Here is a 25482-nt window from a genome sequence, read left to right as displayed (position 1 = left end):
GGGGCATGGCCTCCTCGGCCCAGAGAGAATGGTTAAACCCTGCTGCACCAGTGCGGGGCTGATACACCCCGTCACAAGGTCCCATTAATGTTCATCCAGCCTTGACTAGAAGACCGTTAAATGTAGAACAAATGAGTGGAATATCACTATTTACAGCATAGAGTTAGTCTGGAATTCACTGCCACAGGAAGCCAATGAGACAAATTGTACTGTGGTTGAATTTTAAAAAGGGGTGGATAAATTTATGAACAGTAATAACACTTGTTTCTGTTCAAGATCAGACCAAGTCAATAGTTAAAACTTGTGTTTTCAGGAGTAAATTGATTGCCTGTGTGTGTATTGGGAAGGAATGTGTTGCTTCTGTGTTATACATTGTACAAGTGGATAACTTTAAAATACTGTTATGCAGCAAATTAAAATATTGGGCAAATTTCTAGTAATTTTCCATCATAAAGCATACAACACATTTCATAGTACTGTTTTACAGGAAGCTGGGGGCTACTTTTATGGAACTAGAAAAAGATAAAGAATCTCTAGTTATTTGTGAATGTCTTGACTACATTCACTTGGACTAATTACACTTTTTAAACAATAATTAGATGTTCAGTTTTGCACTTTATTTCTAGCATTGTATGGACTGAATGAAGCTGCCTATATTCTGAATACATGAAATGTCAACTTTTTTTTTTCCAATTTTTAGATCAATGCAGCCTGTTTCTACTGAACATTTCTATTGAAGTCCATTCATTTCTGGGGAATACTCTGTATAGTTGAATGAGACACCAGGGAGAGTTAATGACACTAAATATAAAAAGGGATGCTTCATTTGAGCCTATGTAGAATTTACTTTAAAATATAGCATGTTGCATGCATGGTGCATGCATGGTGGGGGTTGGACAGGGAGAGAGGAGTAACTGTATATAGTAACTAGGTAGAGAAATATGGACAAATAGTAATTGGATTAGACTGAGAAATCTCCTGATGGTTTCCTTCATAAATGGCGACTCTCGGCCTGACTGGTGGCTGAATATGTTTCAGGTACTTGGTATTTTGGCAGCCAGCCTAATCCTTTAGAGAGTCCATTTAAAAACAGCCAGTCTGCTTTGGAGGAAAGTTCCCTTTGGCATGCTTCTGAGTAAATGAAAGCTGGGAAGAAAGTGCCCGGTTGTCCTGGAGACACTGTTTGCTTCCCTAAGGGAAATGATCTAAATATGAGTGATCTTCTTCACAATGATTCACCACAATTTCTCCATACCTCTCCTCTTCCAGGTTATAAACTGTTCTGGCCTAACCCAATTGTTTGTTTTTTCGTCTCCTGAAACCCTTCCCTTCTCCCTCCCATCTCCCCCCAACCTTAATTTTAATCTACAATTATGCCAGTGCAAACTATTTTGAAGATCTTTTAAAAATAGTCTGACATTTGGGGTATCCATTAAGACCTCCATGACTTGTTTTCTGTTCCTGTTGAGAACCTGCAATATAGGTTATCATTCATAATTTATGCAACATGAGGGGATTAAATGAATGCTGCTCTGTTGCGAGTGTCTCACTTTTTCCCTGAGGCAACATTTAATTTACTAACCTGCAAAACTAGTAGACTAGATAGAAGGATTTATTAAACTAGAGTCTTCAGAGAGGGAAGAATCCTTGAGGAAAAATGTGTATGTTGACTGTTGCTGCTACTGCAACATAAAATATTTGGTTTATGGGCTTGCTGCTGTGCAGGTCTGGAAGAGAAATCAGTGACTTGAATATAAATGTGTATTTTGGAAGAAGAGGTTCGTTTTCTCTCTCTCTCTCTCTTTTTTTTTTTTTTTTGATAAACTTAAATAAAATCAGGCGTTCTGTTACTTGTGTGTGGATGGAAGAAAAATATGAATTGTTTAATAGCTATACATGTGCTTTTCTATCATGTCTAGCATGTATTTGGAGATAATCCTGTTGTCAGATTTTTCCCTTAAATCGAGCAGATTTCAGTTTGTACTTGTAAACATAAGAGAGGATTAAACTGAAAGCATATTAAGGGCATGTGTACACTACAAACTTCCGATGCAAGCTATGTCATCAGCATGCATCCTTGGGTCGGCCCTGCATGTACTCCCCAGGAGTGCTTGTTTTGATGCACAGTGCAGTGCACAATGGATAAGTATTCCAGTATGCATCTTACCACTGTCCAGTACGTGAAGTTCTGACAGTGCAAGGTGGGGCAGAAGCAAATAACGCAGGGTGACTGGGATTAGGGAGTCTGTCATGGTATAATTCCCCACTCTGAACCTTAGCGTCCAAAAGATGGGGTACCAGCATGAATTCCTCTAAGCTCAATTACCAACTTTGTACTTGTAGCGCTGCCACCAACCAGGAATTCCAGTGCCTGGTACACTCCGGTCCCCCCCAAAACCTTGCCCGGGGACCCCCAAAACCCAGTCTCTCTGGATCTTAACACAAGGAAAGTAAACCCTTTCCCTCACCGTTGCCTCTCCCAGGCTTCCCCTCACTGAGTTACCCTGGAAGATCACTGTGATTCAAACTCCTTGAATCTCAAAACAGAGAGGAAAATTCACCTCCCCCCCTCCTTCTCTCTCCCCCTCCCAGACTCTCCCTGAGAGAGAAAGTAATCCTGACACAGAGAGAAAATGAACCTTTCTCTCCCCCTTCCCTCCTTTCTCCCCACAAATTCCCTGGTGGATCCAGACCCAGTCCCCTGGGGTCTCACCAGAATAAAAAACAATCAGGTTCTTAAAGAAGAAAAGCTTTTAATTAAAGAAAGAAAAAACAGTAAAAATTATCTTTGCAAATTTAAGATGGAATGTGTTACAGGGTCTTTCAGCTATAGACACTGGGAATACCCTCCCAGCCTAAGTATACAAGTACAAAGTAAAATCCTTTCAGCCAAATACATATTTGAACTCCTTCCAGCCAAATACACATTTGCAAATAAAGAAAACAAACATAAGCCTAACTTGCACTATCTACCTAGTACTCACTATTCTGAACTTATAAGAGCCTGTATCGGAGAGATTGGAGAGAAACCTGTTGCGCGTCTGGTCGCTCTCAGAACCCAGAGAGAACAACAACCAAAATCTAACAGCACACACAAAAACTTCCCTCCTTCAAGATTTGAAAGTATCCTGTCCCCTGATTGGTCCTCTGGTCAGGTGACAGCCAGGCTCACTGAACTTAACCCTTTTATAGGCAAAAGAGATATGAAGTACTTTTGTTCAATTAACTCTTACTTATCTGTTTATGACAGAGTCAAGTTTCCATCATGCAGTTTTTTCCACCCCATTATGCCATCTCTAGCCCATAATTTTTTAGCCTATTTTGAAAAGCCTGCAAATCTGTGTGGGACTTGTTGCTGTCCACCATCTCTGACAGATGCATGGGATCTGCACAGCTCTGCATTACTGTCATGGACATTGCAAACACCGGATGCACGATCCTTCAGCATTTGCAGAGCCACAAGAATCACCACAGGGAACACGACAATTTCCCAGGTGGCAGATTGCTGTAGGACATCCCAAGAACCAATTCAAGGTTTTTGGTGGAGTTCACAGAGCAGTTGCAGATGGTGGAGTGCTGCTTTTGGGCCTGCGAAACAATCTCTGACTGATGGGATCTTATAAGGTACACTTGAGATGATGAGTGGTGGCTGCAGAACTTTTGAACACACAAGGCGTGGATCTGCGTTCTAAGCTTGGCCCAGCCCTCCAGCAGAGGGACACCAAAGTGAGAGCCATCTTGAAAATGGAGAAGCGAGTGGTGATTGCAGTGAAAACTTGCAATGCTGGATTCCGACTGGTCAGTGGGACATCATTTTGGAGTTGGAAAAGCCACTGCTAATTGTTTCCTGCTTTGCAGGACTGTGACTCTCAGCAATGTGCAGGACATAATGGATAGATTTGCAGCAATAGGATTTGCTCCACCACTCCATTGGGATGAATGGCACGTGTATCCCTATTTTGGCACCAGCCCACCTCGCCAGAGAGTACATTAACAGAAATTGCTATTTTGCTATGTTTATGCACGTGCTGGTGGATCATTGGGAATGCTTCACTGACATCCGTGTTGGCCGGTCAGCAAAGGTGCATGATGCTCGTGTCTATAAGAATACAGGACTGTTCAGAAAGCTGCAAGAAGAGACTGACTTTCCAAACCAGTGGATTACCATTGGTGAAGTTGCAGTGCCAATAGTGGTCCTGTGGGACTCAGCCTAGCCCTTACTGCCCTGCCTCATGAAGCTGTACACTGGCCACCTTGACAGCAGCAAGGAAAGATTCAGCTACCAGATGAGTAGTTGCAGAATGACAATTGAATGTGCTTTTGGTGGATTGAAGTGGCGCTGGTGGTGTTCACTCAAAAATTGTATTTCAGTAAGAAAAATATCCCAACAGTTATAGCTGTCTGCTGTGTCCTGCATAATATCTGTGAAGCAAAGAGTAGGAAACTTTACTGCTGGGGTAGAGTGCGGAGATGGAGTGGCTGTTTGCTGAGTTGAGCAGTCAGGCACAAGAGCTATCAGAAAAGCTCAACATGGAGCTGCATGGCTCAGAGAGACTTTGAAAAGACACTTCAGCAGTGAGCCACAGAATACATTGTGATTTCCTATGCTCACCCTGGGACTCAGCAGTTTGGGAGTCTGTTAGGATTGTTGTATAGTGTTTAGTGTACATCTATGAATATAACACTGGGAATGCACCTAGTTTGTGGTGTGTACTGTACATTTATGATTATTACAGTGTTTGTTATTGACCCTAAGAGTTGACACAGTGCACAGTAATGAGTAAGTGGGTGCTCACAGCACTGCCAGGCATTCTGCAGCATGTGTTGGGAGCTAACTTTCCCAATAATAGTTTTACTGAGTATCAAAAACACTTATTAAAAAACTTCTGTACAAGTTAAAAGCAAATAAATTAAAGCCTTAATTAAGCCCTGTTCCAAAAATTTTAAGAAGGGGAAGGAACACTGTCCATCTTAGCTACATGAATATTAGCCAGGGCTCTCACAGGTCAGTATGTGTGTGAACCTGTGGGTGTCCTTACTGTGCCCTGGTGCAGAGTGATAGGAGTAGGAATGCAGCCCCCGATGCCATATTGAATAATGAGGTGAATGTAGGGAGGTGCTGCAATGGAGTTCTCCATGGACTGCAAATAGAGGGTGAGTCTAGGGTGACCAGAGGTCCTGATTTTATAGGGACAGTCCTGCTTTTTGGGTCTTTTTCTTAGACTCCTATTACCCCACCTACCCTGTCCTGATTTTTCACATTTGCTGTCTGGTCACCCTAGGTGAGTCCATGTTTCTTGTACCTGTAGGTCCGCAAGAGTCTGCAGCATCTGTGTTTGCTGCTGGAGAACCCCCTTATGTCTTGGTGCATCTTCCTGCCGGGACCCCATGGCCTTTCTCCTGTCCGCTCTTTTCTTCTACATACAGTCTGCAGTATTCATCCTCCAGGCCCTCTTTTTGCATTTTGATGCAGCAGTGGTTTGCAGGATCTCGCTGATCATGTCATTCTGAGTCCTTTTCTTTCTCTTCCTTAACTGACTCTGGTGTTCTGCGGGTGTGGAGGTGGAACTGTCAAGGCTGCAATGGCTTGGAGTGTAGGCTCTGGGGTGGGGCTGGGGATGAGAGGTTTGGAGGGCGGGAAGGGGATTAGGGCGTGGGAAGAGGCTCAAGGGTGCAGGCTCCAGGCGTCACTTACCTCAAGTGGCACCCGGGAGCAGCGGCATGTCCCTTCTCTGCCTCCTGTGCGAGGCACAACCCGGTGCCTCTGCACACTGCCCCATCAGCAGGCACTGCCTCTGCAGCTCCAATTGGCTGTGGTTCCTGGCCAATGGAAGCTGCAGGGGCTGCTCTTGGGATGGGTGCAGCATGCAGAGCTGGCTGACCCTATGCACAGGAGCCAAGGGGGCTGTGCTGCTGCTTTTGGGAGCTGCATGGAGTGGCCCCCGACCCTGCTCCTCGGCTAGAGCACGGCAAGCTCCAGACCCCATTCCCAAGTGGAAGCTCGAGGGCCAGATTAAAATGGGTAGTGGGTCGCATCTGGCCCATGGGCTGTAGTTTGCCCACCCTGTGCTAGCCCGTTTACTGCAATGGTACCTGCCAAAGTCATTGTGGAATGGTGTGGGAAAGTGTCCTTCCACGGAGGAAGAAATAAGGCTGCCATCCCTAGAAATCTTTGGGAGAGGACTGCAGAGTATCTCCATGAAAATTTTATCGAGTTCTCTCAGAAAGATTCAAGGGACATCCCTGTGTACATAAACTGCTCACTCTGGGGCCCCTGGCTCTGCCTAACTCTACAGGGGAAATGAAAAGCACATAACTCTACCTCTTTGTTGTACCACTTCCTCTTCTAGTGTGAGTAAATTCCTGAAAAGTCAATAACTGCATCCTGCTAAGTTGGGGATGCCATTGCTGTAACGGGAAGTGCATTTACAGTTAGCTGAGGTTCTTTCCCTGCATCAGGCACTCCCGTGCTCGAATGCCAGGACTGACTGGACTGCAGTGGAGTCTCAAATAGGTCCTGGCTCATAGTATAGCTGGACCTCCTGGTCGCATGTACTCCATCGTTATCCTTGCTGTTCATGGCAAGGGCCTGTGACTCTGCCTCCTCTGAGGTATCTACAGTGGTGTGCAGGTTGGTGACGGAGTTTCCGCCAAGTATTGCATCCAGCACTTCATGAAAGTGGCAGGTCTGCAGCTCGGCAATGGATTGACTGTTGGATTCCCTGGCCTTCTGATATGCCTGCCGCAGTTCCTTGGCTTTCATGTGGCACCGTTGCTGGTCCCTGTTGTACCCCTTCTCCTGCATCCCCCACACAATCTGCTCATAGATGTCAGTGTTTCTACGGTTGGTCTCTAGCTGTGCTCACATAACCTGCTCTCCCCTCAAGGCCAGGAGATCCAGTATGTCCAGTCTACTACTACAGGCTAGAGCACATCTGGAGCATGTCACCAGTATGGTCTGCAGGACAATTGCATAACAATGGGAAGCTGCTAAGCATGTTCACCAAGCTGGACGGTCAGGAAAAGAATTTCAAAAATTAATGGGGCTTTATAGGGGGTGGGTAGCTTCTGGTGTCTGTAATCCCTGAGCAGCAGAATTTTTGTGAGCAGAGGGGTCAATGTCAGGCATTGTGGGACAGCTGCACATCTTAGGGTCATCCTAGAAAAAGGACCTAACCTTGTAGTATAGACCAGGCCATAGTAAATATGCAAACTTGCAAGTAAAACATGTCAGAATCTTTGCTTTTGTTTATTTCTACCTGCAATCACAGCAGGCCATCTAATGGTGGATTCTGAAATGGGGATTCAGTTAATTTAGAGCAGTGGTTCCCAAAATGGTGTCCCTGGACTCTTGGTGGTCTGCCATGGGTTATGCAGTCATCTGTCCCTGAAGTGAGGGCCACAATGCGCTTGAATGGTTTTCTGGAATTTCGCTGTATGGAAGACAAAATGGCATCCTCCACACAATGTGACCTCTTGTGCATTTTGCATGTGAAGTAATGCTAGCAGGGACATTTTGGTAGTACTCAGAAATTAAAGCAGTCTGGGACACTCAGTAAGATGCCTTGGGGGGAAAATGTTTGGGAACCACTGACTTAGAGTGTTCAGACTTACTGGAAAATAAGATATATCCCTCCCATCCTATAAACTAAGGTTATCATTTAGGATTTTAAAAATATTAACTGAGCGCCCTCAACATTGCCTTTTCCCCACACAAGGTATATAAAGATCTTGAAAATGAAATAAATTTTCTCATCTGATGTTTTCTCTGTGGTGGATTGGTTAAATTCTTGACCTCATGGTATTAGGCTTTTGTCTTGTAAAATATTGGAGTTTATTATAAGACATTCTGTGATCACAGTTTGGCAATTTTTGGACATTTAAAATCTTTGGATATACTCTAACCATGAGGCATGTCAACACCTCTTTGTGGTGAATCTGCAGTTTTAACTTTGAGCGGTTCGGGCTGATTGTCCTCTTCGGAGAGGGAGAAATAGGGGTTATTCTTCCTCCCTATGGACTGCATGAAGGGTCTCAAAGGACATAGGAGGAGTATAAAAATAGAAAAAGGAGGAGCTTCTGTGAGGCCTTCCACCTGGAATCTAGAGTAGGTCCCTGGCTTAGTGTCTGTACTTACTGGGTAGGTAGCAGAGGGAAGAAAAGGAGAGGTAGTTCCTAGGCCATCCTGATCCCTTGACAACATGGCTTCCCCAGGAGCTGAATTGGGAGTTTGACCTGCATCCACCTTTGGCTCCTTCTGAAGGTGTGTGTGTTTTAGGGAGTGCATGGGATTTGCATGCAAGATAATGCTGATAGTCAGTGTTACCTCTTTTAGTCCATTTCTGAGGGATGACGTGAAAGGATTGACTACTCCTGGCTCCAGGCCTGCTGCTTTGCCCCGGCCTCTTGTTGTATCAACCAGGCAAGGTACTAACAAACTTCAACAGGACTTTATATTTAGAAAGTAGAAACCTCCTTTACCAAGCTGTTGCTGCACCCTCTGTAACTCTCACTCTGCTTCTTCAACTCCTCCCCCCTCCTTCCTGTTTCCTGTCCTTTCAGACTCCTAACAACCAGTGCTCCCAGTTCTAATAATTACAAGCAACATCTAAACACCACATTCCTTCCTCTCTTAAGAAACTCTCCCAATTAAAATAAACGTTGTTCTAACCACAGGAACAAATAGGAAACAAGACACTATACTATAGGCAGGAATATTACACTGTAGATACTATATAACATAATCTCTAGTCCAGACAGGTGGTCATCTGGGTCTGACAAGCCGTCTCTTAAGCCCCGGTTCCAGTGCAATGTCTTGTTGTGTTGATACTATGGTGAAGTCATCCAATGCAGACTGGGTGTTGGCATAATCTCCTCTTGGTGCATAGGAGGTGCAAGATAAGCATTCCATACTCGCCCATCAGAAAGTCGATAAGTGTAAACTCCCTTCTTCTCTATGATTTTAAGAGGCACTGTGAATTTATGGTCCCCTTTATGTAAAATTCCAGGTTTTTGTATTCTAACAAAGGAACCACACTCAAACTTTGGTTCCTTAGCACCCCACCGCTTGTCTGTGAAAGCCTTATACTTTTCTTGGTTCTGTTCAACTGTTTTTCTCACCTCATCCTCGATTGGGGCCTCAGGTCGTGCCTTTAACAATCCAGCAATGTTCAGTTTAGTATTCGTCTGTTTCCCATGCAGTAACTCTGCGGCGTGGCATGTCATGTAGCCCGGTATGCTTGCAAGAAATCAGTAATGAAGATTATCCACAATTGCCCTTCCAGTTGAGCTGTTTGCAAGCTCTCTTTCAAACTTCTGTTAAACCATTCGATTATGCCCAGTGGTCTGTGATGGGTTGTTAGATGGGATGGAATCTGAGTTACTACAGAGAATTCTTTCCTGGGTGCTGGCTGGTGAGTCTTGCCCACATGTTCAGGGTTTAACTGATCGCCATATTTGGGGTCGGGAAGGAATTTTCCTCCAGGGCAGATTGGCAGAGGCCCTGGAGGTTTTTTGCCTTCCTCTGCAGCACAGGGCACAGGTCACTTGCTGGAAGATTCTCTGCAGCTTGAGGTCTTCAAACCACAATTTGAGGACTTTAATAACTCAGACGTAGGTTAGGGGTTTGTTATAGAAGTGGATGGGTGAGATTGTGTGGCCTGCATTGTGCAGGAGGTCAGACTAGATGATCATAATGGTTCCTTCTGACCTTAAAGTCCTTTGAGATTTCATCATTGACTTGAGGGTAATATAGAGATGATCTTCTGGGTAAAATGTTCATCTCTGCTAGAAAAGTTTCAAACTCCAGGAGAGTAAATTGACTACCATTATCAGAAACCAGTTCTTTGGGGTTACCTTCCGTGCTAAAAACTGAAGAGAGGAACTTAATTACTGTAGCAGAAGAGATTTGCAATGTAAACGCTACCTCAGGCCATTTACTGAAATAGTCTATTAAAGTGATGACATAATGATAGTCAACTGGAGCAGTATCAAAGGTCCTACAATGTCAATTGCCACTTTTTCCCATGCAGATTCAGGAAGAGAAACAGGCTGTAATGGAGGGGTACATGTCACTGCTGTCTTATCATGCATTTGGCAAGTGACACAGGATTTTATGAGTGCTTCAGTTTGAGAGTCCATCCCTGGCCACCAATACAGATCCCATAGTCGTTGTTTGGTTCTGACAATTCCTTGATGAGTATCATGTGCCAGGTGTGTGAGTTTTGACTGTGATTCTTTTGGCACAAGTAGCAGGTGTGTACTTCGTAGCACACACAGTAATCGAGCAAAGAAAGTTCATCCCAAACTCTAAAATAAGGCATCAAAACTGGGTCAAGATTTTTAGGGTTACTGGGCCATCTTTGTCAGAAATTCCCATAGTTTTTGTTGAATTGGGCACACCGAACAAGCAGCTTGAAATTGTTCTCTTGTAACTTCAGTAAGAGTGCTTGTAATAAGTGCAATTACTACATCCTCATCCTCTGGTGGACCATCTGGTAAAGGCAAAGGCAGGCAAGAAAGGCAATCAGCTACCATACTTTTTTTTCCAGGCTTATATTCCAGTTCAAAATTGAAAGAGAGTAGTCTTGCAGACCATCTAGAAGTACGATATCCTGCACTTCCCAGTCCTTTTGTGGTGAGCAACATCATCAAAGGGCTGTGGTCTGTGCACAACTTCAATGTGCACCCCCACAGGTTAAGTTCTCCATTTTTCAGTAGCCCAGACCCAAGCAAGTGCTTTTTTTTTCGACTGTAGAATATTTTCTCTCAGCATTACTCAGTGTCCTTGAAGCAAATGTGACAGTCCTCTCTGTGTTGCCCTCATGAAGTTGTGTAAGGACAGGCTCAAGTCCATAATCAGAAGCATCAGTAGTTACAATTGTGGGCAATGCATGGCTGAATAGTGCAAGTACTGGACTATATACAATCAAGTCTTCCCCCGTTTCAAAACTAGCTTGTGCATCTGTTGTCCACACTAAGGTTGAACTTCTCTGTAGTAATTCTCGTAACGGTTCAATGACAGAAGCATAATTGGGAATGAATTTTGCATACCAGGGGGTAAGACCCAAGAAGGAACATAAGGTTTGCAAATCTGTTGGAGGAGGAGCATTTGAAATTGCCAGGATATGATCTGGATCAGGTTTTAGTCCAGCCTGTGAAATTGTATGCTCCAGAAAGGAGAGTTCAGTTTGTCTAAATTGCATTTGGACCTATTGAGCTTGAGGCCTGCTTTGCTGATGGAGTTTAGTACAGACTGCAGGTTATTGTCATGCTCCTCAGTAGTATTTCCAAACATGATAATATCATCCAAATAGCACTGAACTCCATGTTGATTCTTCAGAATCAATGACATCATTTTTTTGGAAGGCTCTTGGGACTGATGCGAGACCGTATGGAACACGTTTAAAATGAAAGTCCCTCGTGTAATAAATGCTGTGAGGTCTCTGCTGTCTTCATGCAACATAACCTGGTGGTATGTGCTCTGCAAATCAAGAGTAGAAAACATCTTTGCTCCATGGAGTTCTGCAAATACTTCTTCTATGTGAGGAAGAGGATGGCTGTTAATCACAATAGCTTTATATGGCTCCCTTAAGTCCACACAAAGGCAAATGCCTCCCCCCTTCTTCTGCGTCACTACTCTAGGTGAAACCCATTCCGGGGAGTTAATCTCTTCAATAATGTCCTTTTGAACAAGTTTTCTAAGTTCCTCTGAAACAGCTTCCCTGACTGAAAATGGTAAGCGCTGTAATTTCTGTTGTACAGGCATCACAGTATTCCGCATTTCAACTTTCTACAGAAACCCATAAGCACAGCCGAGTTTCTCCTCTACCTGATGTTGGGTCCCAGCTGAAACTGGTGTGTGTACCACAAGAGTGCTTTGCTGAGGAAGAGCAATTCGTCCATTAACTACCCTGAGATTTAAAGCAGCCAATAAATCTCTGCCAAGGATAGGAGTACCTTTGTGGACAATGTAGAACTCTGCAGTTACACAGCAATCACCGAAAGTAACTATTGCTGGCAGGCAGCCATGTACTAGAGTATGGTTTTTCAAATAGCACACCAACTGAAGTTTGGGTTCAGTAAGTGGCACATCTTTAAAGTAATGCAAATAGATGGAATCAGGTAGTATAGATATTGCTGAGCCAGTGTCCAACATTAGCTGAATAGAGTGTGATTTGCCTGAGGGTATGTCGGAAACGTTTACAGTGCACTTCATATGTTTTGGAATATGTGCAGTAGTGGTTTTGTCCACGCTCAGCACAGTAACATCTGGTATTGTAACTGCATGCACCTGTTGATTGAACTGGTTACTGCGACATACTTTAGCAAAATGCCCAATCTTTTTGCAATGATTGCACTGAGCTACTTTTGCTGGACATTCTGTGTAGCTTGCAAGGTGTTGTGGGGATCCACAGCAAAAGCATGCTTTTACTGTATTTTTGAATATGCTGATTCAATGGCTTTTCATTAGTTTTCCTCTTGCAATTGTTTGTCTGCAGTGATAGTGAACTTTTGTGCAAAGGAGTCACAGCCTGGACTGTGCCTCCTGTGTATCCCTGCTCATTATTTTGGCTTCAGCTGTAGCTGACTCAGTCTGAGTAGCAATGGTTATTGCTTTTTCTAGTGTAAGTTATGGTTCTAGAAGTAAGTGTTTTCTTACACAAAGCATGGTTGTTTTCTCAATGAGTTGGTCTCTAATCATCTCATCTTCCATATTCCCAAAGTCACAAGTTATAATCAGACTCCTCAGGGAAGCAATATACTGCATTATAGTCTCCCCTGGTTTCTGCTCATGCTGGCGAAATCTGTAGTGATTAGCTACTACATTCACTTTTGGCACAAAAAAGTTCTTTAATGCAGTGAGTGCAGTCTCATATTTATCATCTGCAAGGGAAACAGTGTAAAATATATGCTGCCCTTCTGCTCCAAGGAAGTGGATTAGCAGAGCACGCTTTCTTATTTCAGAAATCTCTGTAGCACTGATTGCAAGCAGATAAGTCTCAAACGTATGAATCCAGGCAGTAAAAGCAATTGGAGGCTCACCTGAGCTTTGCAGAAAGGGTGCAGGTGGGTTCAGAGTCAGAAGATCCATCCTCGTCGCCAAAATGTTGTATCAACCAGGCAAGGTACAAACAAACTTCAACAGCACTTTAAAAATAAAGTGGAAATCTCTTTATCAGGCTGCTGCTGTGCCCTCTGTAACTCTCTCTCTCTCTCTCTCTCTCTCTCTCTGCCTCCTCAACTCCTCCACCCTCCTTCCTGTTTCCTGTCCTTTCAGATTCCCAACAGCCAGTGCTCCCAGTTCTAATAATTACAAGCAACATCTAAACACCACACCTCTGCTTCCTACTCACCTCCTCTTAGATCCACAGAGCTACAAATGTTATGTCCTGTTTGAGTTTCATAGAGAAGAACTATGAAGTTGTTTTCACACACCTTCCCCAAGTTTGGTGAATAATGAATGGGTAATTGCAATATTGTAAACATTGAGCATTAAAAAATCATGAATTGGGCCCCCAAATCATTAGAATGTTTGTTTGTTTTAAAAATACTTGGGGTTATTTTATTTGCCTTTTAGTTTTTGAGGGGGAAGATCACCACCCCAAGTGTGTGAGAGTGCTTCAGGGTCATAATTCAACCTCAAATGCACATGCAAAAAGTTTGGGGCCTCCTTGTTGGCTGCTTGGAGAGGCACACACCTTTCCCTTTCCTTACCCCTACAATAAAGAAGCTGCCATTTTATCCTCTCCATCCCACTCCTTTATAAGCACCCTGACTTTTCCTCCCCCACTCAGTCCTCCACTGTGCTGCGTCTGGTCCTCCAAATGTGGAGTGTGGTGAACTGATTTGGATCAAAGCTTAACAAGGGCTTTTAGACACTGACCTGATCTAGAGTTATACATTTTCAAAATTTTATTTAATTCTCTGTTAATGATTTTTATAGGTGTTTCTTCCCTTTCAGGGATGTAATTTAGTTACTTACATGCTAGGCAAAAGGCTTTTAATTCATATTTTGTAACTAATTTTTAAATATTTCTTTCTCATGACAGGTTGCTGAATGCAATAAAGCCTGGACTGGTAAAAAAGATCAATAGGCTGTCAACCCCTATTGCTGGGTTGGTGAGTATCTTTAACTGAGATAAATCTTTCAATATTCCTCTTGACATCCCAATTTTATGAGTGATTCTTTTAATCCTGTAATATATTCTAAAGTAGTATGAACTCTTTTATCCTGTTAAACCCAGACAGTCTCAGTGCAGGAATTCCAATTTTAACTACTTCTATGGTGGCAGGAGAACTCAAATCCTATTAGTATCTCTCTTCTAGGCAGATGCTAAATGTGGTGATTCCAAAGTACGTATTTTGGAGTTCTGGTGCCAGTTTTAGAAAGATTTGCTGCGTCAAGACTGTTTAAACATTCAAGAATGAAAATACAATTGTCCTGGATTCCTCATTTAATGCATAACTAACTTTGTAATATAATTCTGGCTAAAAAAACCAACCTGGTGTCTAGTGGGGAAGTGAAAGCAACTGTAAAAAATTATAACAAATGGAAGAAAGGGGAAGCTGATCAGAAGTTAGGAATTGTCAAAAAATTCATAAGGGAAGCCAAGGAACCCGAGGAGAAATATATGACCAACAGAGTTAAGGACAATAAGGAGGAGTTTGTTAAATATATTAGGAACAAAAATAATTGTGGCAATGGTATTGGTCCATTACTAGATGGAAATGGTGCAAAAAAGCAGAAGAGTTAAATAAACATTTCTGTTCTGCATTTTTGGAAAACGAGGTGATATAGTCTTATCATATGGTGATGATGACCTTCTTTCCATCCCACTAGCACCTCTGGAGGATGTTAAACAGAAACTACTAAAATTAGACACATTTTTAAATCAGCAGGTTCAGGTAACTTGCATCCAAGAATTTAAAAAGAACTGACTAAGTAGATTGCTGGACCATTAATGTTGATTTTTCAATAAGTTTTGGAGCACCATGGAAGTTCCAGAAGAATGGAAGAAATCTAATGTTGTGTCCCTTTTAAAAAGGGGTAAATGGGATGACCTGGGTGATTATAAGTCTGTCAACCTGACATTGATCCCAGGAAAAATAATAGAGTGGCAAATATGAAACTCAGTTAATAAAGAATTAAAGGAGGGTAATGTAATAATGGCAAATCAACACTGGTTTATGGAAATCAGATCCTGTCAAACTAACTTGAGATCATTTTTTAAAAATGGGATTACAAGTTTGGTTGATAAAGATAATAGTGTTGAGGTAATAATACTTAAACCTTTGTAAGGCATTTGACTTGGTACAGCACAACATTTTGATAAAAAAAATTAGAACGATATAAAATGAACATGCCACACGTTACATTGTTTTAAAAACTGGCTAACTGATGGTCTCAAAATGTAATTGTAAATGGGAAATTGTCACTAAGCGGATCTGTTTCTAGTGGGGTCCCTCGGGTTGGTTTTTGGCCCAGCACTATTTTACATTTTTATCAGTAATTTGAAAGAAACCATAAAATCATTACTAATAAAGTTTGCAGGTGACACAAAAACTGGAGGAGTGGTAAATTACAAAATTGACAGGTTGCTGATTAAGAGCAATCACATTGTTTGGTGAATTGGGCGCAAGCAGACAAACAATAATGTGTTTTAATATGGCTAAATGTATACAGCTTGGCATAAAGAATGCTTCTGCTGCATGCAATACTGTGTCCAATTCAGGTGCCACAATTCAAGAAGGATGCTGATAAATTGGAGAGGGTTCAGAGAAGAACCACAAGAATGATCAGAAGATTAGAATACATTCCTTATAATGGTAGACTCAACGAGCTCAATCTGTTTATTTTACCAAAGAGAAGGTTAAGGAGTGGCAGGATTACTGTCTTTAAGTACCTGCATGGGGAATAATTATTTAATAATAGGCTCTTTGGCCTAATGGATAAAGGTGTAACACTATTTAGTGCCTCAAAGTTGAAGCTAGATAAATCCATACTGGAATTTAGGTGTACTTGTTTAACAGTGAGGGTGATTTAACCATTGGAACAATTTACCAAGGGTCATGGTGGATTCTTCATCACTGACCATTCTTAAATCAGGATTGGATGTTCTTCTAAAAGATATGCTGTAGGATTTATTTTGGGGAAGTTCTGTGATCTGTGCTCTAGATGATCACAATGGTACCTTCTGACCTTAGACTCTATTAACTTTCCTTTCAAAAGAAGATGATGGCTTTTTAGGGGGTGGGGAAGTCAATGTTTCTAATTTGCTGTTAACGCAAAACACTACAAACTGCAGATTACATTCACAGCAGAATGATTGTAAACTGACTTTAAAGGTAAAGTAAAAATTTATCTATGGGTGCAAAACCTTTAGACTTATGATATGCCCATATGAGTTATGGTGACTGTTCTGTTACTAATTGCTTTGCAGATTTAGGACTGTAAATCCCAGCAATAATGGAAGTTACTTATATACATTATATACTAAACCCCTTTTGATGGTAGAAGCAATGTTCCCCTGCATAATTTTCATGTTAAAACATTGCTAACCTACGTAGAAACAAAAATGTGCCTTAACGTACGTGTGTGTGTGTGTGTGTGCGCGCGTGCGCGCATTCATTACAAGGTGATTTATTTACCTGGTCTAGGGTGACCAGATGTCCCGTTTTTATAGGGACACACCTGATTTTTGGAGTCTTTTTCTTATATAGGCTCCTATTACCCCTCACCCCCTGCCCAGATTTTTCACATTTGCTGTCTGGTCACCCTAACCTGGTCTTAAATTAAAGCAAAAAAGGAGGACATTGGATGCCTATAAGATGTCCAATTGACTAAGTTTGTACTATTGGTGAATACCATAACTTTGCCTTGGAGACCTGCTCCTTGGGCCTCTTATTGACTTGCATAGAAGTTTACACACCATCCACAGTTTAAGGATTTCACCGTGGTGCCTGAAGTCAGCAGGTGATCATAAGTCTCCTGTGAGGGTCCCTAGTATGTCACTCACTCACCTCTGAAATTCATCTTCTTTAACCCCCCCTCAGTTTTTTATAAGCACATTTTTAACTTCAGAGGTACTTGTAGAAATACCATTCTTGGGTCTTTACTCAGAGGTTTTAAGAGATTGGATATTATATTATGTTGGAATTTTTTCAATATTTGCTTGTACAATGCCTCAGGTAACTTGGTGGTAGTGGGAGGAATAATGTAAATAGTATTGTTTTGTTGTTTCACTGTGTATTGCTGAACTCCTGCTGCCTGAAATTTTAAATTTCATCTGGTTTTAGGCTCTTATTCATGCAGGGAGTTACTTTTCACTTGTTTGAAAGTAATGTTTCTATTTCTATGCATCTATTTGGCTTTTGTCATTAGTTTTTCTAAATATGTCTACAGAAAAATACTAGTCTGGGGGAAAAAAGACACCCCCCTCCCAAAAAAACCCTCAAAAGTGAATTTAACAGTGGGTACATCTGTCTATGGTGATATGGGTTAGTTGTTTTAAACAAAAACCTTATAAATGTCCCCTTGCCTTTTGACTTGTAACCCAATCCTGCTCCAATTGTCCTTTGTAAGCACTATGGCATACCAACGTGATGAGTAAATTATAAATGCTGTGCACAGATCCAAACCACTCATTAACTTCCTTGGAAGGAGGATCAGGCCTTTAGTCTGTTGTCAGTACTTTAAAAATATTATTTTTAATGAGTAGACACCATAAGTATGTTTATAAAATGTAGAGGATAACTTTCTCTCTTTATCCACACTCTATTATGTCACATGCCTGGAGAAATCTGGAATACTAACACAGTAGTCCAGAAACAGCTGTACTGTTTAGCTAGCTGACTGATGCACCTGAGGGACATTCCTTCCTTTTTCATAAGATCTTGTTTATTATATAAGCTACAGTTGGCTTGACATAGTATATAGTCACTAGGGTGAATGAACTGGAAAGAAGTATGTATGACTCACCCCAGTGCACGCACACTAGGGTGGAAGCGGCCTCTAGAAAGTCAATATTTTTTCCACTCTCAGTGAAACATATTTTATTTTGAACTCCAGAGACTGGTTCCACCTAAAACTGTAGCTCTGGTTTACAAGAAATTAGTGAAAAATAGGGTAAGTTTTACAACACTTTAACGTGCATCCAGTTACAGTATTCTGCACATGATTGCACACTTCCAGCGCATCAGTGCTCAAACCCTTCAGTCGCTGTTCAAGTCTGATGAATCTCGATTCTCTGTTCTTTCTGTTGCAAACACTTAATAGCTGACATAGTGAGTATTTGGTACAGCCCTGGAGGAAAACATCCGATTTTTGATGCTTTTTCAGAGTTGGAGATAAAGCTTCAGTATAGCTGCCATTCTGAATACTTAGGAGTATTTATTTTTTGCTTAGCTTCTATATCCAAGAGCAGATGGTCAAATTCATTTCATGAGCATACAGTACATAATTGAACTACGCTGTTTGTTGAGCTAAGTCTCAAGGTGCTCCTAGCATTTTTTGGTGAGAGTCTGCTAAGGGCAGAAAGCAAAGAGGACACTGTGTCCAAAAGAACTTGTTGGTATTAGGCTTTCAGCCCATCTTGGTAGGAGGTACTAAGCACATCCTGATTGGTGCCGGGGACTCCTCGTGGCTGCAGCTGTTGCCCATATACTTCTATTTAGCATTTTAATAACTTCTCAGAAGATAAGAATTTGTAGTGGAAAATATTATGCGTGGGTCATCTCTTTTATCTACTGACCGAGCTGTCTTGGCTTCAGGGGCTAATAAAAGATAGCTACATCTCAGGATGCTCTGAAACTTCAGCTGTTATCATTGGCTTCAGCACATGGCTTAATAAGGAGTGATTCATGATTCGTTCACAAATACTGTGCATACTAGGAGAACATCCGTGCTGATAAGTATTATTTTGTATTGTGGTAGCAGCTAAGGATTCAAGGATCAGGGGTCAGGGATAGCTCAGTGGTTTGAGCATTGCCCTGCTAAACCCAGGGTTGTGAGCTCAGTCCTTGAGGGGGCCACTTAGGGATCTGGGGTAAAAATCATTACTTGGTCCTGGTAGTGAAGGCAGGGGGCTGGACTCAATGACCTTTCAAGGTCCTTTCCAGTTCTAGGAGATAGGATATCTCCAATTATTATATTTATTATCAGGGTCTCGTTATACTAGGCACCACACAAACAAGTAATCCAAAGACACAAGAATCCCTGCCCAGACAGAGAGCTCACAGTATAGGATTTTAACAAACACAATGAGTAAATATGCTCAAAATACAGCTGTCAAGCATAATTTTAATTTGCTTCCAAATTCAGGGTGGCTGCTGCTTCTATTAACAGCAGCCCATAAATTGTGCTTTGCTAGAACTAAATGGAACTTGGACATTAAAATATTGGCTTGCTTCTAAGCTTAGGACCTACAATGTTTGAGTACATACTTAATTTGATTAAGCATATGCAGGAACGAGAATGTATTTTATTTGTTAATATGGAAATATAGCTTTGCTTACAAAAAAATCAAATGTACAGAATGCCCCAATAATATGTCATTAATAGTGATGGAGTGTTTCATTTAAAAGATCTTTCTTCTGGAAACATGGATCTTCAAGCCAGGAATTGATATTCGACTTTCAGTTGTTAACATTGTCAACCTTCCAGAAACTCCATCTTTGTGTTTAACTATGGGCATCTGGAAAGGTATTTTGTTTGCTTCACTAAATAGAAGCCCAGCTAACATTATGAAACTTTTATAATGAAAAGAGCAGTGGTTTAGAGTGATTTCATTAAACCCACAGTTTTTCACTGAGTTCAAGTTACTGTTAATTTAATCAATTTGGTGTAATATATGTAAGTGGTCACTGTTTTTTTTAAAAGTTGACTTGTATCGATAGTTATTTCATACCACTGCATAGTGCCACATATATTTCTTACCTGATTATTTTCATAAATTTGGATTATTTCAGACACCGCTGTGGATAAATGCTGACTTTAATGGTAACCACTCTATTACTTCTGGAAAATTTTTCACTTCCAGATTTTTCTCCTTGTCCCTGAATAATGTCACTTTGTGAGAAAAGAAAAACGTTTATGCCTTATCTTTAGTTTGACAGGGCTTAGCAGAGTTTATAGCCTTACTTCAGGTCCGTGCACTATCCCCACAGGAATTTAGACGTTTACTTCAGAGTCTGTGTGAAAGAGTCAAATATAATAGTAGGAAATAGCCAAGACACAGTTGAGGGGCTGAACGTCTGCTCATATTTTAGCTCATGGGTCAGCACTAACGAAGAAAAGTCCTGTATACTGCAGTATTTATTTTTCAATGTATGTATTGTACACAGCTCTGCAATATTTGTAAAGTTTGGCAATGGGAAAACATCTCCCCAAAAGCTGCCTGAGTGCATAGTTAATACACCGAAAGGAAGAGAATGATATTATTATTATTATTATTATTATTATTATTTTATTATTATATAACATACTGTGTTAAAAAGACCGGTTCCCTTTAAAACAGACTTTTTAGTAAATTATTTTCTTAGGAAGTTTGATTTGGCAAAGTAATCTTCAGGAACTTGCTAGAAACCTTGTTTAGAGTCATAGTTGCCTGTCTGCTGGTATTTGGGATTTGCTTTAAACACTGAACTGTTGCATAAATTACTGTATATTTTTGGATTTACATGTTACCTCATAGATATTTCAGAACTATGTTTGCTTTTAAGGATTTGTGAATTAAGTCCAATAGGTTAAGTAAATCTTTTATTTCCAGGTAGATGACAGTCACAAGATAAATATGATGCGCTATTATCTGTCATAAGGTACATAATAAGGAATTAAATTTTATGTAAGGTCAGTACATAGAACTTTAATGGTGTACGTTGTTATGGTGAACAATCAGGGCATTTAGGGAAAGGGGAAAGATGAAGTCATATGAAACAATTTTGTTACATTTTTAACATTTATTGCTTTACAAAAAGTACCTTCCTCTTGTTTTTTTTCCTCACCAATTCTTTCATCTTTGTGTGTGTGTGTCTGTGTGTGTGTAACATTCCCTGGTTTGTAGTTACAACATATTTCTCTCTAGTGTATCCAAACTCATAATACAGGATAACTTTTCCATTTCTCTATTCTACACATGCATTAATTCAGTGGTTCTCAAACTTTTGTACTGGTGACCCCTTTCACATAGCAAGTCTTTGTGTGCGACCCCCCCCCTTATTAATGAAAAACACTTTTTTACATATTTAACACTGTTATAAATGCTGGAGGCAAAGTGGGGCTTGGGGTGGAGGCTGACCGTTTGTGACCCCCCATGTAATAACCTTGTGACCCCCTGTGGGGTCCTGACCCCCAGTTTGAGAGCCCCACCTTTAACTGCTGATGGTGTTGTCTCAAAACAAACCAGTGTCTCACCACAGCTATCTCTGAATAGAAGTCTTGCTGTTCACGTTGAGTCACTGTTTTCGATGGTTATGAATTTTATTTCTGTTTAATTCTGATGTAGATCTTGGCATTGGTAGCCACAGAAATGCTTGTGGATGGTGATGGATGAAATGGTAAACATCTACACAGCAAAGTCCTTCAATTGTTGGCCATAGATTCTGTGATAAAAGTGGTGCCATTCTAAATAGTCACTGGTTTTCTTATACCATCTACGCCTGACACCAGTATTAACATCTGAAAATTTGACTTAAACAATACCTCTGGTGTGACCAGTGGTCAGGAACGGCGCTGTGTGTTTTGGCTCATCTGTAATGTGTGCTGGATTCCAGCTGTAATAGAATACTGTCTTTAATTCATTTGTTATGTGTCCTTGCATGCTTGTTTTTTTCCCCCAAGCCCTCTAGACTCTTCTTTCAAATGGAATTTCCATTCCATTTTTCCTTTCTGTTGGATTTATGTCACCTGGGAGGGACAGAGCAGCCTTATAAATTGCATACTTTCCTGTTACTGAATTTAGCCATGTGCTGTGTTCATATTAATCTCTGCTTTTTATGAAAGTGTGGAAGTGAACAGAAAGGCTTAGCTATATTTCTTCCTTAATGGAGTATGAACCGAGTCCAGTGATACTATGGCTAATTCACCATTGAAAACAAAATAAAAGCTGTTGGTTGCAAAAATTTAACAAGGTCCTTGGCACCAGAGAACTCAGAGAAATTCAAGGAAATAGCATTTCTGGGTGGGGGGAGGGAATAGAAAACAGTAAAACTAAAATTTTAAATTGAAATTCAGCTGTTTTTAACAGGATTGATAGGTTTATTGCTTGCAAGTATTTCTCCATAAACCCATCTCTTTCCTCACCCCTGAAAAGAAGAAACAGGCCAAATGCAACACTTGCAAAAATGTCTATATCAGTGTCTGCATCTCTGTGGAAATCTTTCATTGGAGGAGCTGTATGTGCTTGCTGCACAGATGGACTTGGCTCAGACTCACACACTTTAATGTTTGAAGTTAATCATCACACTGACAGTAGTATCTGTACTGGAGACCTAACCTACCACATTGGTTTACATCGTATTCTTCAGCTATCCAAGTTTAACCTTAAATTGACCTATATTTGCAGAGTAAAGGGATGCGTGTGCAATAGACTATCAGCTGGCATGGTATGCAATCAGAAGAGAGAGGTAAATAACCCATCCAATTTATTCAATAGTAATTTTGTTGTTGAAATGTTGAGCTGAATTAAGCCATAACCCATATTTTAAATATAGTAATCAGATAATACAAGGAAGCTATGCTGCATATTACTTAAACACAATGAACAAAAAAGAAAACCCCCTAGGTTTACCAGAAAATGATTTCACTTTGAATATACGTATGTAGTGTATAGTTAAGAGGTTAGGAAATGTATGGTTGTGGCTTGCTGGTATCACCTTTGTTTTATTTTTTGAGTAATATGGAGAGAACAGACAGCTTTGCAGAACCCGTTAATAAAAAGACATTTTTAGCATTGGGAACAGTAGACTGTTCTGGCGTGCTAGTCATGTTACAGTTAAATGACTGACACAGCTTCACTCCTTTGTGGACCTCATTTACCCTTGTGACAGATATTTATTCCCTCAATATGTATGTTGATGAAAGATAGAAGAACTCAATTGGATTTGTCCCTTATACAGTTCTTTTCCGTATCTTTTTCTGTATAAATATAACATTATCTGAAAATAATGTATCTTACAATTTTTCTCAGTTCTTCTGATGTATTCAAAATTAGTAATATCCTTATCTTTTTCTTGGAGGCGTTACTTGTTAGAATGCATGCCCCAACACGATAGGGTGTACCTGGCAGCTTTTCATAATAACTGGAGAAAGCAGCTCCTCCTCTTTCTTCCAAAAAGCTACAAGCAAAATTTTATTGCAGGGATAGACTTGTCACTTTAATTCTCTTATATTCAACTTGAACTTTGGGGGGAAAAGGATTGTTCAGAGGTTAATTAACTTTAATTGGAAGTATTCCACATAGATGTAACCTTAAACAGTTGCTTAAGTGGAGTAGGGACTCTATTTGATACATTACTTGGGTGAATTTTCTCACCTATTTTCCTCTTTGGCCACCTGGGATTTCATACAAACATTCCAGATTGGAAGGAAGCCATATGACCTCACTGGATCCATAAAGGAGATGAAGTTCTGCCCTCATGTTTCTGCCAATAAAATAGTCTTCAGTAGGAGCTGGAGGTCCCTAACTGAAGGCAACATTTGGCTCCATGTAGATTACTGCTCCATAACGTAGTAATGTGAATGGGTTTAGATATATGGGGGCGGGGGAAACTTGTGGCCTAGGATTGGCTGGAAAGTCATGTAATTGTTTCATTAAGCAGTAAGCATGGAGTGACCAGGTAAGTGTAGACCAGTGAGTAGATGTAAAATGAGTATAATTCTCAATACCAGTCCCACTGGTTGCCCTTGCAGTCTTGTCTCTGGGGTGCAGGTTGTCAGTGGACAATGACCCTTATGTTTGAGCAGTTTAATACAAGGTGAGTTCTCTGTGATCAGAGCCATACGATAAATTGCATTTATCATGCATCTTTGACCATCCTATCTGTGCTATGCCCACTAATTCATCTCCTCTGAACCTCTTCCAATGTTCCAAATTCTGGGGCAGCATCAAATGCCTGTTTTCAAAATACCTTTTTCAAATATCTTTTAAATATGAAACTTTCCAAAATTACACAAGTAAATCAGATAAGAGATCATCAGTTCTCCACCAATGATGGTTTGGCATTTCAATATCTGATGACCCATAAGGACTAAAGTTAAGTTTCATATATCACTGAAGTTGAAACCTCTCCAGTTTGCCAGTGGTATAACGTACTTAGCCCCAGAAGGTTATGAGTTATTTTAAGTGGAGCTAATAGCACAACCTATAATTAAAGTTGCCTGACACTTCCCATTATAAGACCCTATTTTCAGTTGCTTATCACTTTGTCAACCTTTAACTATTTGCACTGAAACTTACTATGCCAAGTGTCTGCCCCAAGTTTCAGCAAAATGATTCATCCTTTTCAGAGGGTGAGATTAGGGAACTACGTTGTTTGTCAGTATTGAAAAGCAATATTTCAGCTTGTTGTTGTTGTTGTTGTTGTTGAGGTTCTAAGGCTTGCATGTTTTGGTTTTTGCAAGGGTGACTTTTGTGTCAAAGAGATGCCTGTTGCTGTCCCCATGGAAAACTACTCAAATTTGGCCAAGTCCTTTAAACAAAAAAAGGCACATCGTGTGTTCAGTAGATACGTATTAGGGTTTCACTGTTACATTTTCCCAAAGATTCTATCTGTACAACCCCTGAGGCTGCAGGAGCTGAGCAGGACTTTCTCTGCAGTTCTGATCCTGGAAGCTAGGGGTTGCTGTGGCACCAGGCCTTTCTTCTGTGCTCTCAGTGCTATTCCTGTTGTGGCCCTTGCAGCATGGAGGAGGTGGAAGGAAACTGACTGAAATGCATAGAGTTCAGGGTAGGGGGAAGAGATAATAGATTGAGACAGAGGAGCAACGGAAAGACTGGAAACGGGTGTGTTTGGTGGGGGAGATTGGATCTGGCTGCGCAAGGGGAAAATTGGGAGCGGGAGCTGGGCAGGGGGAAGAGTGGGATCAGATATGGAGTTTGGAGAGACAGACTAGGACTGGCTGGACAAAGAGACTGGTACTGGGATGAGCTGGGGTGGGTTTGAAGACTGGTACAGGAAGCTGGAGTGGGGGGTGAAACTAGAATAAGGAAATAGGACTAGCACAGGGACAGGCTTGAGGGGACATGCGCAGAAAGGGGCAAACTTGAGGGGAGCAGGGGCAGAAGGGTCTGTGCAGGGCACATTCCTCCCCAGAACCTGGAATGGAGCCAAGGATTCCCAAATCTCAGCATTCCTCTCTGAAAAATGATGGAAAATTCTCATTCCTCCCTAGTGGCTGGGCCACATAGAAGCTGACTACCTTACTAGTGTTAATCGTTTCTCTGTTGGTTCAAATGTCAGAGGTCTGTGTAGTGGATCTAACGG

At 41.2% G+C, this 25482-nt stretch overlaps 1 protein-coding gene across 10 annotated transcripts in view; it reads left to right on the top strand.

Annotated features, from left to right (window-relative positions):
- LIMCH1 (LIM and calponin homology domains 1) overlaps window positions 1-25482 on the top strand; it is a 314760-nt gene that overhangs the window by 134638 nt on the left and 154640 nt on the right. For all 10 annotated transcript variants that reach the window (XM_050947393.1, XM_050947395.1, XM_050947394.1 and 7 more), the window contains exon 3: window positions 14052-14121. In XM_050947393.1, the coding sequence (XP_050803350.1) occupies window positions 14052-14121 (70 nt within the window). The remainder of the gene's footprint in view (window positions 1-14051; window positions 14122-25482) is intronic.

Source organism: Gopherus flavomarginatus, chromosome 3 (genome assembly GCF_025201925.1).
Source record: "Gopherus flavomarginatus isolate rGopFla2 chromosome 3, rGopFla2.mat.asm, whole genome shotgun sequence".
NCBI lineage: Eukaryota > Metazoa > Chordata > Testudines > Testudinidae > Gopherus > Gopherus flavomarginatus.
The sequence above is the reverse complement of the archived record's forward strand: the minus strand, read 5'-3'. Positions and strand labels throughout refer to the sequence as shown.